Below are 25,047 nucleotides of genomic sequence, written 5' to 3' on the forward strand. Positions count from 1 at the left end.
GGGACCCTGCCAGCAACTTTAGATAACTAGTTCATAGCAACCACCGTTTACTATCAGGGAATAGAGTATGGCCGCCTGCAGATGGGCGGAAATTCCGCGGTGGGATTTCCCACGGAATTTCCGCCCCTGGAAGCTGCCATAGGATTGCGTTAACAAACGCAATCCTAGGCAGACGGGCACAGAGCCCCGCACAGAAACGTCACTCACCGGCCCCCGACTCCGCTCTGCGCATACGCCGGCTGCCCAGCAGCTGGCACATAAAAGAGCCGGGTCGCGGGAGCAGGTGAGTGACACGCTGCTCTCTGCAGGGGCTCTGGTCGGGTCCCGCAGTGAGAATTCTCGCAGCCGGATCTGACCCGGCCGTATGCAGGCGGCCTATGAGAGAAGTACTAGGTATCTCGCCAATCTGAAAACCATATTGATAGTCAGATATAAGTAATCGTCATTTGCTATCAGGCAGTAAGATAAGACTAGAGCGTGCTGTTTTAATATAACAGCAGAAAAGAATCTGCTGTAATGAGAACAGGAGGGACTTATTGAAAGATAATTGGGAGTGCAATTGTTGAACTCATTGTTGTGGAGTTCACTGCATTCCCAAATATTAGAAAAGTATTTATTTTCTCCTTCAGCCATTGCATTGAAGAGGCATGAATCAATAAAAGAAATATTTCTGTCCCTTAGACATTGCAGTAAGGTAATACAGATTACAGACCTATGTGCATCTAAGGGGTCTTGTCAAAAACGGATGGATTTGGTACTTGGTGGAGGAGTGAGTGCACACATAGATTTGAGGTTATATTGGTCCCTGAAGAACTTACCTCAAGTGAAGCGCGTTGGAACAACTAGTACCATCTTGTCTATATCACCTCTAAAAGTATAGAAGGTGAAAGTTGAGAATGGTTGGGCCACTTTACCCCCAATTTTCTCCATCTAAGGGGAGTGACCATTAACTAGGTCTCGGGTACATACATATCTTCATCACCTCGTGCCACTTGGTCTAAAGTGACACATAGAAGAATCTATCTATGACATCCTCTTAAAACATCATGAGACCTGTCTTTTTGTTTATATGAGTCCTCTCCACACATTTTCCACTCTTGAGAGTTGTTGTCCGTGTGATTATGGATGTTTCTTTCATTTTGTATAGTTTTGCCCTAAGTGTTTGTTTTGTTCTATACACTTACCCTGTAACCGTTTAAAGGGTTAATAAAAGTTACGAATAGTCTAGTCAGTAAAAAAGGGTCAATATTTGAGACTATTTCTGCCTTAGTAAATTTGAACACATTGTAATAGGATTCTCAAAATGGGAAAATTCGTTTAACCTATTTATCTAATTTATAAGCACTGTAAGCCAAGTATTATACCATAGTTTCCAGAAAGTTTATCATTACCCTAAAAATTCTCTATTGTACATCTACAGGGGATGTTGTGAAGGGGTTAATAAGTGTGACTGTAATTTAGAAAGTTGCTAATAAAAAAGTTGCTGTAGTTTTTTACTAAAAGACTGTGGTGTATTACTTCAGATGGGTAGAAGGTTTATACGAACAGATCTGCTGTCTTTTATTGTCATGTTTTTGGCAAAGAAATCATACCCTTTATAAACTTACAGGATGCATCCCTGATAATTTAGTTTCATTCTATGGAAACAAATCCTTTGCAATCTTTTTCAAATCTTGATGTAATTTTTTTAATTCCTCCACATGTTTTCTTATCTCTGTAGCTTCCTTTGTCTTAGTGTAATTGTTTGACTCATTCACATGAAGTACAGCCCCAATGACTAGTGCTGCAATAACTGCTATAATGACTGTAGTTAACTCATTCCCCTGAAGTGCTACCTGTACCCCTCTAGCTGCTACTAAGGACAACTCGCTCAGCTGCACTATCCCGTCAGCCTCTGATCTAGCAAGTGCAACTGTCCCCCTAAACGTGGGTTCATCAGGAATCTCTCCTGTCTTTTCCATAGCCTCTAGATCCTTAATTAATGAATCTAGTTCTTTAGAAGCCATTTCATATGTTTTCATCTTTGTATTCACTGTCTTCACAATGTCTTCTGCTTTGCCGCAATTGATTTTAATGTTTACACTATCTGCAATAGAAGCTGCTGCCCCTGTGACTCCTCCAGCTACAGCTGTAGCCAGACAGATACCAATAGTGGATCCACCCAATGTAAAGGGGACCAGTGCTAGGCTAGTGATGCCTCCAACAATTGCAACCGATATTCCTGCGGTTCTGGCATTGGTGGCTTTTTGGTGAAAAGTGTCCAAATCCTCTGCAATTGCTAACAATCTATTATTGCAATCTGGTATAACAGTCAGCAAATCTTCCACCATGCTCCTCAGATTTTCAGTGGATTCTTTTATCTATAAAACGCAAGAGACAATTAAAAATCAGTAACATATTTTATTTCGTTTTCTTTCAAAACAATACAAGACAAAAAGATGTTTATTAAAGACTATTTTTGATGGATGTTTGTGGAAATGCTGACATAACAATTGCAATTTTATTTTCTTGTGTTTGGGAGAAAGTGTGTACGTACTATAATGGTAAACCATATGACTGTATTGGGGCCCTTGGAGAGAAGGGGGCACAGATCTGTATCCCTTTTACAACGGGTAGCAGTTCTTCCAAAGAGGAATTGCATTGACAGCAAACAAGAAGCTGGAGAATTGGGGTTACTTTAAGGCCTCTTTCACACAAGCGCTGTTTTGACGCATTAGCAGCACGTGAAATGGTTTCCTATAGAAGCGTTCACACAAAGGAATTTCAGACACCCCATGCAAAGATAACACATGTGACTGCAAACTAGCATCTAAGGTCCGTGGTATGCACAAAGATAGGCCCTGACCTATCAGGTCAGTGCTATCCATAGACTCCTATTGGAGCTGCAAAACATGCACCACGCACCTCGGATAGTATGAACGGGCTAGTTAAAATAGCTGGAATTCACCCGTTCACGCGATTTTTAGAGCAGTACAGCCACAATAGTTTAACGTGCCTATACTGTGCAAAAACACAGGCCTACGGGCCTCTGCACACTAGCGCTTTTCACGCGCATTTTTTTTAATGCAATATCACTGCATTTTTTACTGCAGATGTCAATAGACCTTTTAAAATGTTAAAAACACATCACACAAAAACCGCAGGTTTGTGCTTTGTGTTTTTTGTGCGATGCGTTTTTAACATTAGAAAGTCCTATTGACTTTCACGTTAAAAAAAACACAGCGATATCACGTGAAAAAAAACGAGCGTGAAAAATGCTAGTGTGCAGTGGCCCTAAAGGGCATGGAATGAAAAACAAACGCCAGGCCCTCCTGTCCTAAGTGCCAAAACCGGACACAGAACTGTATTGTTGCGGTGGTTCTGGAATCGCTTCCTTTCTGAATAATCTGATACAGGTTCTGTATGTGTTTCTTTATCTTCTGGCTCTAGTGGGAGTGGTATTAGGTGAGACATGCTTGGCCCCACCTGTGGGTAATTTGTCAGGACTATTTAGCCTGGCCCGATACTAAGCTCAAATGCTGTTTAATGTCTCTGGTCTTGGTGAAAGTCAGAGCTTGGAGATGGATGTCCTGTTTGCATTAGTCCTCTTAAAGCTAAGTACAACGGTTATTATCTTTTGCATCTTGTTTGTGCTGGTTTTCTCCTATCCCATGTAGGATCAGCTAGTGGCTGAGGTATGTCGTCAGGTTCGCCCTTCTTAGGGCTGGCTATCTGCGTATAGGCAGGTCCCTTCCCTGGGTTAGATTAGTTAGGGGCAGTGTTTTCCTTGTTGTGGTTGTCTGTACACTACTTGGTGTACATTTGCGTGAGTACTTCCGGTTACAGATCCAGCGTCTCCGGTCTGGACGCGACATGTATACTCTATTTGGCTTTTGTTCATGGGAAAATTAATTTGTGAAGGAAGTTGGATAGTCCTGATACTCGTAGAGTATTTCCTATATAAACAGGAATGTTTTTATTTTTCTCTAGTTTTTCAGCTTAATACTTCTGGAAAAAAGAGGCAAATCATACAACAGGCCTGGAAAGTCACAATCTGAGGAGCCTCAATCTCTGGAGCCTTTGCAAACTCTGGTCCAACACTGAGCTTTCCCCATACAAAAAGCAGGTCATTGGGTTGTTAGGCCTGGTTATCCAAGCCTTGAGCTTCAGGCTTCAAATATAGTTCCCTGTACCCAGGAAAATGCCTTATCTGTACTGGGGAGCCATAGGAACCCCATATATTGCTGTACAGGTGCCATACACACCTTGTGCCACATGCATTAATGAGTGGAAACCAGAAAGGTGGCATAGCACTGAATTATAGAACTCGGATACAAAGCACATTCTTACCAGTTTCTTTTTGTGTTCATATTCAACTTCCTACAACGAGAAATATACATATATATTCATATAATAGGTCTGTAAAAGCAATAATTAAAACCAGAAAGATGGCATGGCACTGAATTATAGAACTTGGGTGCAAAATGAATCACTCTGTCTGAAGCTTTCCATAGCATTGCTATGGAAAGCACAGCCACAGCGTCGACGAGCGAAGAATCATAGCGATTCTCCACATACGGAGAACTGTCAGCTGTCTCCTGCTTCCCGGCGGCAGCTCCCCGCCTATGGACAGGCAGCCTCACCGATTTCTTTTTTTTTTTTTTAATCCATTGTCAACTTTCTACAAGAAGTAATATAAAAATATACATATACAAAAATATACATAAATTATATATATATATATATATATATATATATATATAAGTCTGGTAAAAGCAATAATTAAAAACTAGAAAGGTGGCATAGTACTGAATTATAAAGTTATAGAACTTAGGTACAAAACGAGTTCTTATCAGTTTCTCATCATATTCATTCTCCTCTGTATACAATGAGAAATATAAAAATACACATATGCCATTTTTACATGTAAATCGTGTGATGTTTGTGCGTTGTAAGGTGAAGAAATCTCACACAAATATGACCCCATTCTTTTGTATGGGGTAAAACACATGAGCTATTTTTTCCTGCGACACAGGAAACAGATCATGGCACATACTATCTTTTGGTGTGCTCTTGCATCGCATTGCCAAAAGTTTTCAATTTGCCCGGCAGCATCATTGCACCACGTGCTTGGTGCATGTGGTGCGATGCAAGGTTTGAACATTGAAAACTTTCCCAAAGGGATTCAAGGCAGTTTTGAGATTTAAAAAAATGTCTTGCATCTGCAGAGAAATCGTGGCATAGCACAGAATTACTGTATAGAACTCGCAAAACGAGATCTTACGGGTTTCTCATTGTATTCATTCTCGTCTATCTACAATGAGAAATATAAAAATATACATGTGATAAGTTTGGTAAAAGCAATAATTAAAACTATAAAGATAGTATAGCACTCAATTATTGAATTATAGAACTTAAGCGCAAAATTAGTTCTTACATGTTTGTTATTGTATCCAGTCTCCTCTACCTACAATGATAAATATAAAAATATACATATATTAAGTTCAGAAAAAGCAATAATTAAAACCAGAAAGATGGTATAGCACTGAATTATTGAATTATAGAATTTAGAAGTAAAATGAGTTCTTACTGAAAATGGAACGTCATCTTCCTACATAGGAAATATAAAAAAAATATGCATAAAAGTCTAGTAAAAGTAATAGCTAAAAACCATAAAGGTGGCATAGCACTAAATTATAGATTTAAAGAACTTAGGTGCACAATGAGTTCTTACCAGATTTTCTTTGTATACAGATTTCACACCCTATTAATGTGTCTTTTTATTTTTCACTGTAGCAAGTATAGTCCAAATTATGTTTAGAGAAACCTTGTCACTGTTTGGACCCTAAAACGTAACTTTTAGGCCTTAGTCAGACGGGCGTTTTTTCGCGCGATTTGCGCATGCGTCCGGCGATTTTTTTTAAAACCATTGCTTTGCAATGGTATCAGACACATGGGCGCTTTTTATGCGCTCGTCCGATAAATTATAGAACAGAAATCGCAGATCGCACCTATCTGCGATCTGCGAATCCTGTTCTCTTCTCTATATGCGCTCAATGGGGCCGGCAGCAGCAGCGCCGACCCCATTGAGAACATATAGAAGACAAATCATTCTTCTCTGCCACAGCTGTAACAGCTGTGGCAGAGAAGAACGATGTTTGCCCATTGAATTCAATGGAGCCGGCAATACAGCCGGCTCCATTGAAAGCAATGCGCTGCGGGCGATCGCGGGATGAATTGTCGGGAAGGGCTTAAATATATAAGCCCTTCCCTGCAATTCATCCAGAAATGTGTAAAAATAAAAAATATATATATACTCACCTTGTCCCGGCAGACGGAGTTCAGCCCGGCCGGCCTGCAGTGGGTGTGAAGGGGGTGTGAGTCAGACCTGCCTCTGATTGGCTCAGCGCTGAAGGCCGCCGGCTGCCATAACACCTGTGCGGCACCCCGAATTGACAGCGGCATTTAAATAGTTAATAGCCACGATCGGCCGAACAGCCGATAGCGGCTATTGCCCGCGGGTGTCAGCTGTAATAAACAGCTGACGCCCACGCTGTATGGAGAGGTTGCCCCGCAACCTCTCTTCATACATACCCCGCCACTCCATGACGTACCTATGCGTCATGGAGTGGGAAGGGGTTAATGCTACCCGTTGGTCGGGTAGGGTATGGGGGTAACAATTATTAATTTGTTTGTGACACCAGCCCGTATACAGGCCTAAGCCTGTTCTGGGCAAAAATAAATAGAAAGGAAAAAATACAATAAAAAATAAATTAAAAAAAGGAGATGTAGTCCCTTCACCTTGAGGGTGGTGTAGTATGCTTCAGTGCTGATGGTAAAGTAGTGAGAAGGAAGACTCCAGGAGTTAGGTTGAACAATAAAACATTAAACCAATTAATTTTTCTGAGAGAAGTCTTCAATTTATCAAATTCATACAGTGAACACTTCTTGAACTTTCGTAGTAACATAGACAGGCTCTACTTTTGCATTTCATCCTGAGGTGAGTAATTATAAGTATCACGTCTGTGCTTTTTGCTTTACATTTATGTTTTTTTCTCTTTGTATGTGTAGATCACCTTTTACTGCTGTCCCTTTCTTTATTTATCAATTTATCTTCCTCTAGGAGGAAGATATCCTTTTGCTTGTAATCTTCAGTCTCTAACCTTCTGCATATATAATCCTTGTATTTATAACTTTCTTTTCTTAACACAATCCTTCTTTCTATATCCTTCTTTGTTATGCTGCCTTTCTATATCCATTCATTACAATCTTTTCCTGTTACTTGCTACACCTTCTCCTTCCCACCGCACTGTATGTTTCTCTCTCTCTCTCCTGCCCTGGTCTTTGCTTCCTCTCTCTTCAACACCTAAACTCCAACTGCCTCTTATGCACACTTGAAAGTATCTTCCCATGCAGGCTCCGGTGCTGCCAAACAACTAACACACCAATCACAGGCCTGCTATTTCCTGACTATCCGATCCTCCAATCAATAAGCTGTTACTGGGTGTAACTCAGGCCAATGGTAATCAGGGAATGGGTAACCAATCAGGAATGCTGCACCTTGTTAGGCAGATTATGTAGTGAGTAACAAACATGCAATGAACATTTTAAAAGCATATACACACATTTAAATAAAAGTCTATTGACTTTTGTAGTGTCCAACTCTGGGCCACTACACAGACAGAATTACTTTCGTATTTATAATAATAGTATGGACAAATCTGGAAAAAGCACTAATTAAAAACCAAAAAGATGCCAATGCACTAAATGATAGATTTATAGAACTCCAGTGCAAAATGAGTTCTTACCAGTTTCTTATCGCTCTATAATAAGAAATATAAAAATATACATATAAAAGTCAGGTAAAAGCAATAATTAACGTAAAAAAAAGATGGTATAGTACTAGATCAGCGTTATAGAGCTTAGATGCAAAATGAGTTCTTACCACATTCTCTTTGTATCCATATTTATCTCTCCACAATGAGAAATATAAAAATATACATACAAGGGCTCCTGCACACTTGCGTTTTTCTTGCACTTTTTTTTCACGCAATATCGCAGCGTTTTTTTAACGCGATTGTCAATGGGACTTTCTAATGTTAAAAACGCATTGCACAAAAATTGCAAAGCACCAACTTGCGATGCGTTTTTAACATTAGAAAGTCCCATCGACAATCGCGTTAAAAAAACGCTGCGATATTGCGTGAAAAAACACGCAAGAAAAACGCAAGTGTGTAGGAGCCCTAAGGGCTCCCACCCACTTGCAAGGGCGATAGTGCGTTTATAAAATCGCTGCGATATCGCAGTGAACAACTTGCGATTTTTGTGTGATTGCGCTGTGATTTTTCCCCCACTAAACTCGCATCGCAAAGCTCTATGTAATATTACTGTCCTGCGATTTTTTTATCGCAGCGTTTTTGACACTTTAAACTTAATTATAGGGAAAAGAATCGCAACGCATTCGCGCATGCGATTCTGCGATGTGCGATGCGTTTTTACGTCACCCATTTACTTGCATGGGCGAGGGAAAAATTGGACATCACACAAATATAGGGCAGCCGCATTCGATAAAAAAAATCGCACCCGCGCTGCGCAAAAAAAATCGCAAATGCGCATATCCACATTATAACTAATTGGTTTCAAACTAGAAATTTTTAGCGATCTATCGCAGCGCTAAAAAAAAATCGCAAATCGCTAACGCATGTGGGTGGGTGGGAGCCCTTAGTCTGATAAAAGGAATAATTAACACCTTAATGTTCCAGGACATACATTTTTGTCATGAAGGTTCAGGGTTTGTATGGAGGGGGATTGGGGGTTGATCCTGCTTCATACAATGCGGATGCAGGCGGATTGCAGCTGCTATCCCTATTAATGCCGCCATCAATTCTGACAGTGGCATTTAAATGCACTGATCGGAGTCTGCATCGCGGTATAATGTAATACTATAATATTTCATTATACTGCTGGAGCGATCAAACCATCGCAAGTTCTTCTTCCCTATGAGGACTAAAAAAAAATGTAAAACTCAGTTTCAAAATTATTATTGAAAAAAATAAAAGGTAATAAAAGTTTAAAAATCCTCTTTTTTGCCATATTTATAATAAAAAAAATATATAAATGAAACCCAAAAAATGATCTGGTGTCGCTGCGCTCATACAAGTCTAATCTATAAAATTAACACATTATTTACCCCGCACAGTGAACATTGTCAGAAATAAGTAAATAAACAACGCCCAGTCACCCAGTCTCCAAGAAAAAATGTAACAAAAACTGATCAAAAAGTCACATGGATATCAAAATGGACGCCTCACCAAAACTTAGTTATTGGACAACCATGTTGATGGAAAAATAAAAAAATTGTGGTTGTCAGAAGATGGTGGCAGAAAATAATAAAAGTAGTATAGCAAAGCAAAAAAACATAAATTTAGTAATGTAGTAATCATGTCATTTTTGCTGCAGTTTGTACACCATTAGAGATGAGAGAGCATGCTCGTCAGAGCTTGATGCTCGGTCGAGCATTAAGATACCTGTCGGTGCTCGTTACTCGCTCGAGCACCACGAGGTGCTCGAGAAACTTTAATGTCCCTTCCCCGCATGTTTAGCGCCATTTTTAGCCACTAAAAATGCAGGAAAGGCATTACCACTTCCTGCTGAGACGTGCCAACCCTGTGCACGTTTACAGCAGTGAGTGGCTGGCCAGATCAGGTGACCGCCGAGTACTTAAACTCCTTAGATGCATGCTGGCAGAGTTTAGGGATAGAGCTGCTGAGATAGGGAAAGTTTCAGTGTAGGGATTAGGTTGCGGTTAGACAGGAATCCTAACTACAAGAACCCAACAGTCCTTCTTGGGACTATTCCTCTCATTGTGTGCATTAGCATTTTGGCTGGCTGGGACCAGTAGTGCACCAATTTTTTTTTCAGACATCCCGGCTGTATTATGCCCACTGTTAGAGGTTTTATGCAGTGTACTTCCAGGGGTGTACATAGGAATTTTCAAAGGTCCTATTATTTCTTTTTCTAGTTTTTTGGGGGCGCAAAGCGTACGATATATGTACCCGTGTGTTGGTGCTGCATTGGAGCGTACTGTATCTACCAGTCTCTGTGTGCGGAGAATTAGGCCTAGTTCTCATCGATATACAGTGGGTTAATTTTTTCTGGCACTGCATAGAGCCTATTGTAACTACAAGTTTCTGTGTGCGGTGAATTAGCCCCAGTTCTAAGCACTATACAGTGGGTTAATTTTTTGTGGCCCTGCCCAGAGTCTATCATATCTACCAGTCTCTGTGTGCGGTGAATTAACCCACATTCTCAGCACTATACAGTGGGTTAATTTTTTGCGGCCCTGCCCAGAGTCTATCATATCTATCAGTCTGTGTGTGCGGTGAATTAGCCCCAGTTCTTAGCACTATACAGTGGGTTAATTTTTTGTGGCCCAGAGTATCATATCTACCAGTCTCTGTGGGCAATAAATTACCCCTAGATATCAGCAGTATACAGTGGTTTAAGTTTTTCTGGGCGGTGAATTAGGCCTCGGTATCAGCGGTATACAGTGGGTTAATATTTTCTGGCCCTGCTCAAAGCCTCTCCTATCTACAAGTCTCGGTGGGCAGAAAATTACAACTAAGCATCAGCGCTATACAGTGGGTTAATTTTTTCTGGCACTGCATAGAGCCTCTAGTAACTACAAGTCTTTGTGTGCGGTGAATTAGCCCCAATTCTCCGCGCTATACAGTGGGTTACTTTTTTGTGGCCCTGCCCAGAGTCTATCATATCTACCAGTCTCTGTGTGTGGTGAATTAGTCTCAGTTCTCAGCGCTATACAGTGGGTTAATTTTTTATGGCCCTGCTCTATCCTTTATCCTACATGATGAAGAGTAGGGCTAAGGGTCGAGGACGTGGACGTGGTCGTCCAAATGAGGGTGTGGGCAGAGGCCAAGGTCCTGGGTGGGGTAAAACAGAGCCTGCTGCTGAGGGATTAGTAAAGCACCGCATATCTCCGCTCCTAAGCTTCATTTCACATTTTGCAGGCCCGCGCTGCAGACCTTTATTACAAGCACAACAGTGCGATCAGGTGCTGACGTGGATAGGGGATAACACGTCTAGCAATTTATCCAACACCCAATCTTCCATGCAGTCCACTCATGCCAGCCAAGGGACTGCACCTCTGAATCCTCAGGCTGCTCCTCCTTCCTCCCAGCCTGGTCATTCCAGGAAGAGGAGAGATTCTGAACAGGCATACTCCCAGGAACTGTTCTCGGGTCCCTGCCCTGAGTCAGAAAAAAATGTTTATCCGCCACCTGAGGAGTTTGTTGTGACCGATTCCTGAAATTTGGAACTTTCCCAGAGTCAGGGTGATGAGGCTGGAGACTTCCAAGAACTGTCTCAAGAGCTTTTTGTTGATGGGGATGATGAGACATAGTTGTCTGTCAGTGAGGTTGTTGTTAGGGCAGTAAGTCCGAGGGAGGAGCGGACAGAGGATTCAAAGGAAGAGCTAGTGGACGATGAGGTGACTGACCCCACCTGACTTGTTAAGCCTACTAAAGACAGGGTTTCAGAGGGGTAGGCAAGTGCAGCAGCAGAACAGGTTGGAAGAAGCAGAGGGGTGGCCAGGGGGGGAGAAGCAGGGCCACAGCAAATAATCCCCCAACTGTTTCCCACAGAACCCCCTCGCAGAAAACCTCCATACAGAGGGCTAGGCGTTCGAAGGTCTGGAGGTGTTTTAGTGAGAGTGCAGACGACCGACAAACATTGGTGTGCAACCTGTGCTGCACCAAGATCAGCCGGGAAGCCACCACTACCGGCCTCACCACCACCAGTATGCGCAGGCATATGATGGCCAAGCACCCCACGAGGTGAAACGAAGGCCATTCTCCACCTACGGGTTACACCACTGCCTCTTCCCCTGTGCCACAAGCTGGCACACAGATGCAATCCCCTTCCCAGGACACAGGCACGAGTGTCTCCCGGCCTGCACCCACACCCTCACCTCCACGGTCCTCCACTGCCTTCACCAATGTCTCCCAGCACAGCGTTCAGTTGTCGCTTACACAAGCGTTGGAACGAAAGCGGAAATACGTGGCCACCCACCCACATGCACAATCTTTAAACGTGCATATTGCAAAATTATTCAGCCTGGAGCCAAGTTGCAACGGAGGCTTTCCGCAACATGATGGCAGCGGCGGTCCCGCGCTACTAGGTACCCAGTCGCCACTATTTTTCCTGGTGCGCAGTCCCAGCCCTACACCAGCACGTCTCACGGAACATAAACTGTGCCCTTACTAACGTGGTTTCTGGGAAGGTCCACTTAACGACGGACACGTGAAAAAAAGCTGGCGGGCAGGGACACTACATCTCCCTGACGGCACATTGGGTGAACTTGGTGGAGGCTGGGGCCGAGTCTGACCCTGGAACCACTCACGTGCTACCCACACCCAGAATAGCAGGTCCTACCTCGGTGCTGGCATCTGCGGCGTATTATGCCACCTCCTCCAAAACCCTCTCCTCCTCTTCTGCCACCTCCACCTCTCAATTAAGAAGTGTGAGCACATCGCCAGCAGTCGGTAGCTCGAGGTGCAGCAGCACTGCGGTGGGGAAGCGTCAGCAGGCCGTACTGAAACTAATTAGCTTAGGTGACAAGAGGCACACTGCCCAAGAGCTGTTACAGGCTTCGACGGAGCAGACCCATCTCTGGCTTTTGCCCCTGAACCTCCAACCAGGCATAGTCATGTGTGACAATGGGCGTAACCTGGTGGCGGCTCTGCAGCTTGGCAGACTCACACACATGCCCTGCCTGGCCATGTGTTCAATCTGGTGGTTCGGCGCTTTCTGAAAAACTACCCCCATTCGTCTGACCTGCTCAGCAAGGTGCGCTGCGTGTGCACACATTTCTGCAAGTCCACCACAGATGCCGCCACCCTCAGGACACTGCAACATCGCTTCCAACTGCCAGAGCACCGACTGCTGTGCAACGTGCTCACGCGGTGGAGTTCTATGCTGCACATGTTGGCCAGGCTTTATGAGCAGCGTAGAGCAATAATAGAATACCAGCTGCAACATGGCCGTTAAAGTGGTAGTCAACCTCCGCAGTTCTTCACAGAGGATTGGGCATAGATGGCAGTGTGAGGGTATATATATATATATTGCCATATGTTTTTTATGCTTTATACCTATATGCAAGTTCTATTCAATTCCAAATGAGAAAAAACTTATATGTCGCCTTACATCAGATATTCCAAAGGCCTTGCCAGGCGAAGACAAAATGTATTTTAAAACACAGCAAAGAAGAACCAGACGAAGGCCGCGTGTACTTGGCTGTTTTCCCAGAAGCCCATAACAACTGTTCAACTATGTACATAATTTTCACTGTCTCAGGCCGGAAATCCGGACTTCCCATATATGGAGAATGCATGCTTGGCCGTTTTCTTAGAATTTAGTGGGTGATTCTTTGCACTGGAGTTAATTGAATACATGATTTTCTGTACATAAGCCAGAGGCGCCATATCAAGATAACGGCTGTTTTCACTGTCTCAGGCCGGTAATCCGGACTTCCCATATATGGTTATGAGCCCATCACCCCTTGCTGGTGATGAGACAAAGGGTAAAGGATCTCATGTAATCTGTAATAAAAGAGAGCCATGTCCCGTGTGAGGAATGATACCAGACCTCTGTGTGGTGTTTTCTTCTTATCGCCGGCAGCGGGGCAAGTGGGGTGGGCCTGATTGGTGCTGTACTTAGAATTTTACCCTGACAAATGGCGCCCAACGTGGGGTGACAAAGCCAGAGCCTACAACGCATTCCACCCGGATCCACGCCACTGAGAAGCTGTCCTGCTGCAAACCGAGCCTGATCAACTCACTTAGAACTCCAGGTAAGGCCAGCATATATTTATGTTGTGTTTTACGCTGAGAGTCTTGCAGCGGGACTGACTATCTGTGGTTTGTGACCGGACGGGTTGGGTTAAGAGTTCTACACGGTAACTCGTGTGGGCTTCGGGTTTGCCGTCATGGACCACTGACCGTGATATGCGCACCAATCGGTCACCCGGAAACTAGTCTGTAGTTTATTTGTACTTTGAAGTCCATGGTGTTTTAACGATAGTGAAGGTTGTTTGTTGTATTTAGTCTCACAAGAGAAGGGACCCTCGGTTGTTTTTCCAGTATATAAGGGACTAACAATTTGAAAATTAAGAAGGATGCATGCTGAGAGGGATGCATTTTGTGAGACAGGTTTCATAAAAGAAGGGACCCTCGGTTGTTTTGCCATATATATATATCCCGGGCTAACAATTTGAAAATTAAGAGGGATGCATTTTGTGAAACAGGCTTCAGAGAAAAAGGGACTCTCGGTTGTTTTGCCTTATATATGGGGCTAACGATTTGATTTCAGAGAGATGCATTTTATGAGGCTGGCTACATAGAAAAAGGGACCCTCGGTTGTTTTGCCGGTATATAAGGGACTGACAATTTGGAATTAAGAGGGATGCACTCTATGGAGCGTGTTATTATTATTGTTGTTGTTGTAATATGCGTAAGACCTTATTAAAGAAGACAGAGCCCCTCAAGGGCCGCCGCCGTGTGGATGAATTTGTAGAATGTAAGAAAACTCTAATGAAAATGTGTGACATCGACCCGCACGGTAGATTACAAAAATGGTGTCTGGGAGGAAGTCTTTAGGACCAAGAGGCGCCTTGAAAGACCAAGGTTTGCTAGGAGGAGAGAGAGAGACAGTCAGAGAAAGTTGTATGTACACATTATTTGTTTAAGAAAGTATCCGTAAGTGAAATGTTGAAAAGTACAGTAAGTGATCAAGAGGGCGTCAGGAGAGTGTCTATTGAAGGTTATATTGGCAGTTAGGTAGGGGAGAGAAATAAGAGGAACAAGCAAAGTCGAGAAGAAAAGTTACAATGCATGTGATTTGTTGGCAGAAAGAAAGAAGAAAATGTGTATAATACAAGATAGATAATAGATATGGATATATATGTGTATATATATGTATATACTGTATGTGCAAATAGTTAACTGAGCTTGCTTTTAGGGGAGAAGGGTTTGTTGACATGTAGCTGCAGTCTGTCTAGTTTTCAAGGTCAAGAGATAACGAAGCGAGAAAAAATGCAATAATAACCCTGGATAATATCTCTGCTTGCTGTAAAGGAATGAAGGCTTGAAATGAATTTAATTAATTATACTGTCTTAGTAGGCAGGAAATATAGCAATTTCTAAGGTATATTCTTACTTATACAGGGGTTGAAAATGAATGTTGCAGGGTCCCAGCATATGTGTTAATTATGAGTTCAAATGCAGGCAATAGTTTAAGCTAAAACAATTCAGTCTGTGTTTCATATTCGTAGAGAGATAACAGTTTGTTTTGAAAAGGTGGGGGCTTTCAGACTTCACTTTTTGTTCAGGGTCAAATACAGAGAAGTACAGAGAAAGAAAGACAAGGGGGGCTGAAAAATACCCACGTATTCTAAAATACTTCAGCGTTTAATACAGCATATAATAGCTTCAGTACATAAGAAATATAGAATGTCTCAGTCACTCAGCAAACTTTTTTCACATAATTTGTCATAAATAGCGCTCATTCACAATCTCATCTCAATAGAATCATGTACTTTATAAACATTATAGCACTCACCTCAATGTTTTTCAACTGATGTATGTATGTTTGTCAAACTTTTTTTGTCTGTGCATCTGTATGTACTGGTACACCTTCAAAGGGGGGTGACGGAGCAAACTTGAGAGCATGGATGGATGAGAGTTAGTGACCCGTGTTCGGGCTGTGAGGAATGTGTGATGCAGGTAATGACTGGGGATAAAAGTTCCCCCCCCATGCATGGGACTTTGCTTGGTTGAGATGTGGACGTGTAGACTGTTAAGCTGAAATTAAGCTGAGAAGAAAGACGCAAGGAGCCAATATCGAAGGGGAGGAGCTAGATGATGTAATAGTACGTAATGTTTCATCCCTCTTATCCAAGGGAGGGGGTGAGGATTTTGAGCAGCTAGTAAAAGTTTTTGTTTTGTTTTTTTCTCCTGTCTCAAATTTGATAAGACATTGCAGGCAGGAACAGACTAATAATGAATTCACTTAAAGGAATATCACATTTCAAATATTAATAGGTGTTTGTAGATTATTCTGCCCCGGTGTAACTCATGTTTCTGTTATAGGTGCTAACATCTTACAGGCCTTATCTGTATCCATCAAATCTTTTTACAATGTTGTACTACCTTGAAACCGGGTACTATTGTTCCAATTGAGTACCCTGGTTTAAAGGGGGGGGGGAGGAGAAGGCATAGGTGATCTAGGTATTGCAAGTCAGCCATTTTTTAAATTTTTTGCAAGCCATTTTTAAATTTTTAATTTTTTGCAACAAGGTTCTGATCTTTTTGAAATAGAATACCAGCCTGATTGTCTAGCATTGATGCAACAAGAAAATTTAAGTTTTAAAAAGTTACTGAAAGCCCTTGTTAATAATGCATATTTTGAGTTGTTTTTTATAGATGGTACCCAGGTTGATTGACGACTCCACACTGGATATGCAGTGGTTACACAACAAGATGTCCTAAAAGCAGAATGCCTCCGCATGTCGCAGTACAAGAAGCGGAACTAAAAGCCCTCGCTGAGGCGAGTAGAGTGGCCAAAGGTAAGACGGCAAACATTTACACTGACTCCCGGTATGCATTTGGCATAGCTCATGATTACGGCCCAACATGGAAGGCCAGACAGTTTTTTACCTCAGCAGGACAGCCAATTAAGAATGATGCAGCGGTCTCATGGAGGCCCTACTTCTACCTGACAAGGTGGAAAGCTCACACCAATTCCTACACCGGAGAAGCGAGAGGTAATGCCATCACAGGCCACACAGCAAAGGCAGCGGCCCTCAAGCCGTGGAAGAAAAGAAGAAAAGAAGAATTTGATAAAAACTTGGACTTTGATAAAAATTTGGACTTTGATAAAAACTTGGACTTTGATATACTAAGGACTTTACAGTTACAAGCCAGCAAGGAAGAAAAGGAAAAATGGACTAAAAAGGGACGGCGTATGGCGAACAGTCAACAGCACTTGCCCACCACGGTCCCTGTGCCCCATGATGGCCCAGCTGATGCACGGAAAGACGCACCTCTCAAAGGAGTAATGATGTCGACGCTTGAACGAGGACGGGTGGCTCCTGGGTTTTCTGTAGCTGCTGCATCATCATTTGTCCAATTTTGCATGATCTTTGCCGTAAGCAACAGGGCAGAAGTAAATTTGCCACATAACACTTGCCTAGACCACTCTGCCCATTTCAGGGATTGCAAATTGGCTACACTCAGCTCCTACTTGTTGGGAAGCATGAATATGTGCTTGTTGTTGTTGATGTTTTTCAGGTTGGAGAGACCTACCCTGTTACCAAAGTAAATAAGCAGGTAACCGCACAGAAGTTCATGAATGAGGTAATCCGCAGATATGGGGTACCGGAAGTGATTGAGTCAAACAAAGGTACACACTTCACAGGTGAAATAATGCAACACATCATGTCTGCTTTGGGTATATTCCAGGCTTTTCACACACCCTACCATCCGCGGAGTAGTGGGAAAGTAGATACAAAAGGCAATGAAGAAAATGGGCAAATCTTGAATTGAGTGTCTCCCATTAGTTTTTCTTTTTCTCCGGAGGGTACATGCCTCAGTAGCTGAGTTTGGGGAATGATTTTCTTGTTAATGTTGTCATAGGCCTCTCCAAGGAATTGTCAATAATGCATTCTGCAGTCTCTGCTTTTCTCCCAGGTCCTACAGATGAGTGTCACAATCTGAAACCAGGTGACAGGGTCTATGTAAAAAAGGTCCTTACCAGATGTTGTTCACCACCCCAACTGCAGTCAAGCTCGAAGGAAAGCCCACTTGGATCCACACTTCGCACTGAAAAAACTCATGATCCTGTATATCCTTTACATGCTATAATGTGGTACAATTCCTCTAACACACACCTTTGACTACTGTACACTAGCCCCCTGTTTCAGAACAAATTAATACAATCAAATGTGCAATATGAAGACTACACTGAGGGTGAGAATCCAACACCGCATCGTGCTAAGAGAGACGTTGACGCTCCAGGTGGTAACTTTAATCCACATGTATACATAGATGCAATAGGAGTGCCAAGGGGGGTGCGAGATTAATTTAATTCTAGAGATCAGGTTAAAGCAGGTTTTCAGTCCTTATTTGCTTTTGTCACTGTTAATAATAATGTAGATTGGATGAATTATATCTATTCCAATCAGCAGAGGTTTGTAAACTACACCAGGGATGCTTTTTTAGCTGACCAGTTAGGGCCCACTGCATCCATGGCGTTCCAAAATAGAATGGCCCTGGATATGTTTTTAGCAGAAAGAGGTGGGGTATGTAACTTCCTGTATGTGTATTATCCCTTTGATCAAAAAGAGTATGAGTAAGGGACTGGATAATGTGACCAAAATTTCCCTTGTTTGAAAAAGATGAAGAGCCAGTTCCGATAATGCCAACCACGTACGTTACCAGAAGAATGGAGAAATGTACTAGTACTGTGTCTGCCCCGGTCTCATAAGATGGACTGTCAGTGGACTTCCCATGTGCCTAGGGAAAGTGCAGAAGACCTTAGGTTCCGGCGAGGGCACACCCTGTGGGGTGTTAACTCGTACAGATAGAGGGTATGGATGCCCGGAAATAAGCCCAGGGAATCCATGGCCTCCTTCTGAGGTGAGGTAGGGATCCCTCCCTTTTAGGAGTAGGGACTTACGGGCAGTGGAGAAACCCTGACGCAAGGGAGAGACGACCGAGGAAGAGTGCAAGGTCTGATGCTTGATCTCCATATTAAGTTTTTTAGGGGGGTTTGTGAGGGTATATATATATATATTGCCATATGTTTTTTATGCTTTATACCTATATGCAAGTTCTATTCAATTCCAAATGAGAAAAAACTTATATGTCGCCTTACATCAGATATTCCAAAGGCCTTGCCAGGCGAAGACAAAATGTATTTTAAAACACAGCAAAGAAGAACCAGACGAAGGCCGCGTGTACTTGGCTGTTTTCCCAGAAGCCCATAACAACTGTTCAACTATGTACATAATTTTCACTGTCTCAGGCCGGAAATCCGGACTTCCCATATATGGAGAATGCATGCTTGGCCGTTTTCTTAGAATTGAGTGGGTGATTCTTTGCACTGGAGTTAATTGAATACGTGATTTTCTGTACATAAGCCAGAGGCGCCATATCAAGATAACGGCTGTTTTCACTGTCTCAGGCCGGAAATCCGGACTTCCCATATATGGTTATGAGCCCATCACCCCTTGCTGGTGATGAGACAAAGGGTATAAGATCTCATGTAATCTGTAATAAAAGAGAGCCATGTCCCGTGTGAGGAATGATACCAGACCTCTGTGTGGTGTTTTCTTCTTATCGCCGGCAGCGGGGCAAGTGGGGTGGGCCTGATTGTGCTGTACTTAGAATTTTACCCTGACAGCAGACATCTGTCAGGTCCTAGGAAACTTTGAGGAGTCTACACAAATGGTGAGCGGCGATGCGGCCATTATCAGCATTACCATCCCACCGCTTTGCCTGATGAGAAGTTTGCTGCTAAGCATAAAGGCTGACACTTTGCGGTTAGAACAGGAGATGGGGATGACAGTATGTCACTTGATAGCCAGACCACCCTCATGTCTGTTTGTTAGCACGTATTGGAAGAGGAGGAGGGGGATGAGGAGGAGTAGGAGGGGGAAGAGACTGCTGCCCACCCTGCAGAGGATACCCATGCTACCTCACTCAGATCAGTTCAGTGTGTATGGGCTGAAGAGGAGGAGGATCATGAGAGTCATATTTCTAGTAAAGACAGCGATGTGTTGCATACTGGGACTCTGGCACACATGGCTGACTTCATGTTAGGCTGCCTTTCCAGTGACCTTCGCGTTAGACGCGTTCTGGCCAACACGGATTACTGGGTGTTCACCCTTCTCCACCCACGGTATAAGGAGAACCTTTCCATTCTCATTTCCAAAGAGGAAAGGAGTACAAGAGTGATGCAATACCACAAGGCTGTGGTGGAAAAACTGATGCTAAAGTTCCCATCTGACAGCCTAGCAGTAGAAGACGTAATTCAGAGGGCTAACTAGCAGGGGACACGCGGGGATCAGGCAGCATGTCCAGCGTAGGCAGGGGAACACTCTCCAAGGCCATTGCCAGTTTTATGGCTCCCCAGCCAGACTATGTCAGCACTCCCGAGTTGGAAGGAACACTGTAAAAAGATGGTGAGGGAGTACATAGCCGACCATACCAACGAACTCTGCTCCATACAACTATTGGGTGTCAAAGCTGGACATGTGGCACAAACTTGCACTGTACGCCTTGGAGGTTCTGGCCTGCCCTGCCGCTGGCGTCTTATCAGAGAGGGTGTTTAGTGCTGCTGGGGGGATCATCACGGATAAGCATACCCGCCTGTCAACTGACAGCGCCGACAGGCTTACACTCATTAAGATAAACAAAGGCTGGATTTCCCCAGACTTCTCTTCTCCACCAGTGGAATGTGGCGTAAAAAAGATTCTTTCAGATGGAACAGGAGAACAATGCATTCTCTATCACCTCAAAAAAGGGGAGAAGTTGCTTGGTCTATCCCTCTGTGATCTTCCTCCTCCTCCTCCTCCTAAAACAGCATGTCAGCACAGTAAGCAGCCAATTTTTCAGAGGGCCAAAAGGCTCTGTTAAAACAATTTTTTTCGGAGGGCTGCCTCCAGGCTCTGTTAGCAAATAAAGCAACTACGAGCTCTACCTTTAAAAAATGTTTCTGGGATGCACCTGCACCGTGGGTAAACCAATTTTTCAGCAGTACACCTGTACTCTTGGTACACACATTTTTCCCCGCTTCCTCTATACTCAAAGCAAACCAATTTTTCCGGGCTTCATCCAAACTCATAGCAAACTAATTTTTCTGGGCTTCGCCTATACTCTTACCACAGAAAGGTTTTAGGGGTTCGCCTATACTCTTGCTACAAAAATGTTTTAGGGGTTCGCCTATACTCTTGCAACAGAAAGGTTTCAGGGGTTTGCCTTTACTCTTGCTACAGAAAGGTTTCAGGGGTTCGTCTTTACTCTTGCTACAGAAAGGTTTCAGGGGTTCGCCTTTACTCTTGCTACAGAAAGTTTTCAGGGGTTCGCCAATGCTCTTGCTACAGAAAGGTTTCAGGGGTTCGCCAATGCTCTTGCTACAGAAAGGTTTCAGGGGTTCGCCTATACTCTTGGTACACAAATGTTTCTTTGCTGTCGCCTATACTCTTGGTACAGAAATGTTTCTTGGGGTTGCCTATACTCTTGGTACACAAATGTTTGAGGGGTTCGCCTATACTCTTGCTACAGAAAGGTTTCAGGGGTTTGCCTATACTGTGGTACAGAAAGGTTTCCCAGCACGGTGTTCAGCTATCTGACACATACACAGAATGAATTGTCCTGCTTTGCCCACTCCAATTTCTTCATGGTTCATGCAGTCTTTGGAGCGATCAAAGGAACCATAACTGATTTAATGAGACTTTCACACTTTCACTGCATACCTGTGGTGGAAAATTTTGTGACACCTCCAGCTTCCAGCCAATCTTTTGTTTTAGAATGGGTTATTGAATTGAGCAGATGGGTAGAAGTACTAGCACCCGCTTTATGCCCACGTTTGTGGCTCCTGACAATGGTGTCACTGAGGTGCCACGGGGTTGCAATTCTGATCAGCACTGTGTAACCAGACTGAACTTATTATACAGGCGTATTTTAGGATTAAAGCGGACGTAAAATAGCCTGAGTGGTAAACAGCTGGTTTGGTTTGGGTCTGATAGACGCACGCATCCCTGGGGGTCAGCGCTGGTCGCCATGTATTAGCTCTCTTGTTACCACAGTTATCTAAGACACTGGTTTGGACCAATCAAAAGAAGCGTAACTGATTTAATTAGACTTTTACAGGGTCACTGTATTGCTGTGGTGACCACTTTGGGAACATCTCCTGCTTAACAGAAATCTTTCATTTTAGAAAGGGTTGCTGAATTTTGCTGCTGCTTAGAAGTACTAGCATTCGAGTCCGCTTTGTGCCCACGTTAGTTTGCCTAGTAGTGCGCACTAGGCATTCGCAAGCATCCCGGCTGTATAACCGCTCAACTCATTGTGCACTGCCTGTTTTTGGATGTCCGCTGATGTATAATGCCCTGAGTAGTAAACAGCCAGTTTGGTTTGGGTCTGATAGACGCACTCATCCCTGGGGGTCAGTGCTGGTCGCCATGTATTAGCTCTCGTGTTACCAAAGTTATCTGAGACACTGGTTTGAACCCATCAAAGAAGAGTAACTGATTTAATGAGACTTTCACAGGGTCACTGTATACCTGTGGTGGCTACTTTTGTGACACCTCCTGCTTTAAACCAATCTTTGGTTTTAGAATGCGTTGCTGTATTGTGGAGATGTGTAGAAGTACTGGCATCCGAGTCCCCTTTTGGTCAACGTTTGTGGCTCCTGGCAATTTTGTAACGGAGGTGGCATGGGATTGGAATGATGATCGTACGTTAATTTATCAGCAATTCTCATCGGCATTGTGGGCTATCGCCCACAATTTCGAAGAGGGTCGCTGCCAGGCCCTGCCAACCCTCTGCAGTGTGTGTCTCCTGTTCTTCCTCATCCAATATGCAATTATAAATAGACATGAGGGTGGTGTGGCTATCAAGCGACCGTGAGGCATGAGGGCAGCTGAACGCTGCGCTGGGACAAATTTTTGAGTACGCTGTGGATGCAGGCTCGTGCCTTCGTCCTGGTGAGGATTGGACAGCAATGCCAGCATATGGCACAGGAAAAGAGGCAGTGGTGTCACTTGCAGGCATTGATTGGCCTTGGTTGCACCTAGTGTGGTGCTTAGCTAAGATGTGCCAGCGCGTGTGCCTTGCTGATTATGGTCTGCCCAAGTGAATTGTTAGGGGGATGACCGCCAGGCTCTTGCCCACAATTTGGCTTAATAGTGGGACCTGGGAGCATGAGATGCAGCCGTGCATGCTGCCGCTGCCGTTACCTATCCGTTTCAGTGGTGTTTCCAACACTTTCTGATGTTTTCAGGTGATTCCCACAACCTAGCAGCGCTGTCCGGTTTTTAGCGTATCTTCTCTCTGGCATCCCCAGCACTGTTCTGAAGCACTTTTCCTGGGCAGGGATTTAAAAATCCCCACCCAGGGAAAGCCCTGGGTTTGAATGGCTGAGCGCTCAGCCAATCACAGACAGTGCTCACCCATTTATTGAATGACAGCTGAACGGTGCCTCTGATTGGCTGAGCGCTATAACCAATCACAAGCAACGCTCAGCTGTCATTCCATGAATGGCTGAGCACTGCCGGTGATTAGCTGAGCACTCAGCCAATCAGACCCAGCACTTTCCCTGGGCCGCGGCTCCATTGAAACCAATGGTCACGGAGCTTCGGCCACGCGGTTTTTTTGCACATATGTTGACACGCCGTTTTGTGCGCACGTGCATAAAACGCTTGCCTGACTGAGCACTAAGGGGTTAAAACCAGAAGGGTGGTTATAGCACTGAATTATAAACTAAAAGCTTGCTACAATGAGAAACATAAAAATATACATTTAAGAAGTCTGGTAACAGCAATAATTAAATAGAATATAAATAGTAGAGAATCTTATTTTACTTACGTTTTTTTTATTTTACTTACCATTTTAGGACTTTAGTTTCAGTTGAATTTTTGAATATAGAGAAATCTTGAATATTTATTCACTATTACACTGGAAGAGAAGTGCAGAAAATAAGTGTAATTATTTAATGCTTATGCCAAACACAACTGAAGGCACTGTAGTGCAATTTGTGGCCTGGGCTGGCAATCATAGCTGCATACCACAATGGGTGGCATAAGGCCATATTGCCTTGACAGGGTGTTTATCATCTTTTATAACACATGATAGGCTTAAATACACCACAGCAGCAGTAAACTGTCCCTGGATGTTATTTAGAATGAAAATCAATTCTGTGAAGGCTGGAACCTTTTTCCTTAAAAAGAAACTTGCACCCCCAAATAATTTGCCCCTGTCAAAAAAAAGTTTCTATGGTATGTACAATCAAACTACTAACGACCACTTGTCCCTGAATATGTATGCATGTTTGTCTGTGGGTGCTTCTCGTGCTCCACCCCTGGTGACATCATCGCAGGTCCTACAGAGTATATAAAACACAGAGCCTGACTGACAGAACAAGAACATAATTGCGGCTCTTGGAAGGGGAGGACAAAGATAACACAATGAAAGAAAAAGCCATTATTCTCTCAGACACAACTCAGCAGTCCTGACAGGACATATCGACCTACCACCACAGAGATCCGGTTGGCTGGAAGATCTGCAGTGATGTCACTACTGTTGGAGGAACTATTCTGGAGTTTTGTAGAAATTACTGTATACTGGATAAGCTGACAGCAGCTACCAGGACTTGTGATGTCACCGTCATGTGATTATTTGTGGGTGGAGTCAGGGATCACATAACCAGGGGCTGATAACTGTATCCAGGAGTCTGCTGTGCTGGTGATGTCTGGAAATCAGGATTGATGTGAATGTATCACAGTTGTGTGATGTGTAGGAATCAGGATAAATGTAGTACAGCTGTGTGTGTAATGTGTGGGGTCAGGATGGATGTAGTAGAGCTGTGTGTGTAATGTATGGGGTCAGGATGGATGTAGTAGAGCTGTGTGTGTAATGTATGGGGTCAAGATTAATGTAGTAGAGCTGTGTGTGTAATGTGTGAGAATCAGCATAGATTTACCACAGTTGTGTGTGTGTGTGTGTGTGCCGTGTGCATATAAGGATCCATCTAGTACAGCTGTATGTGCCATGTCTGGAAATCACCATGGGTGTACAAGAGCTGTTTGTGTCATGTCTGGAAATCACCATGTATGTAGTACAGCTGTGTGTGTAATGTGTGGGAATCACCACGGATGTAGTAGAGCTGTGTGTGTAATGTGTGGGAATCAGCATAGATGTAGCCGAGCTGTTTGTGTCATGTGGGAATCAGGATGGATGTAGTACAGCTGTGTGTGTAATGTCTGGAAATCAG

At 43.5% G+C, this 25,047-nt stretch overlaps 1 protein-coding gene across 1 annotated transcript; it reads right to left on the reverse strand.

Annotated features, from left to right (window-relative positions):
- Positions 1-1,595: 1,595 nt before the first annotated feature.
- On the reverse strand, positions 1,596-23,733 carry LOC136610059 (apolipoprotein L6-like). The gene is made up of 5 exons (XM_066589329.1): positions 23,663-23,733; positions 5,570-5,590; positions 5,417-5,446; positions 4,330-4,359; positions 1,596-2,360 (listed from the first exon to the last, which is right to left on the reverse strand). Exons 1-5 carry the CDS (start codon positions 23,663-23,665, stop codon positions 1,638-1,640), a joined length of 807 nt encoding a protein of 268 aa, XP_066445426.1. The 5' UTR covers positions 23,666-23,733; the 3' UTR covers positions 1,596-1,637.
- Between the last annotated feature and the right edge of the window lie 1,314 nt (positions 23,734-25,047).

This window comes from Eleutherodactylus coqui, chromosome 1 (genome assembly GCF_035609145.1).
Source record: "Eleutherodactylus coqui strain aEleCoq1 chromosome 1, aEleCoq1.hap1, whole genome shotgun sequence".
NCBI lineage: Eukaryota > Metazoa > Chordata > Amphibia > Anura > Eleutherodactylidae > Eleutherodactylus > Eleutherodactylus coqui.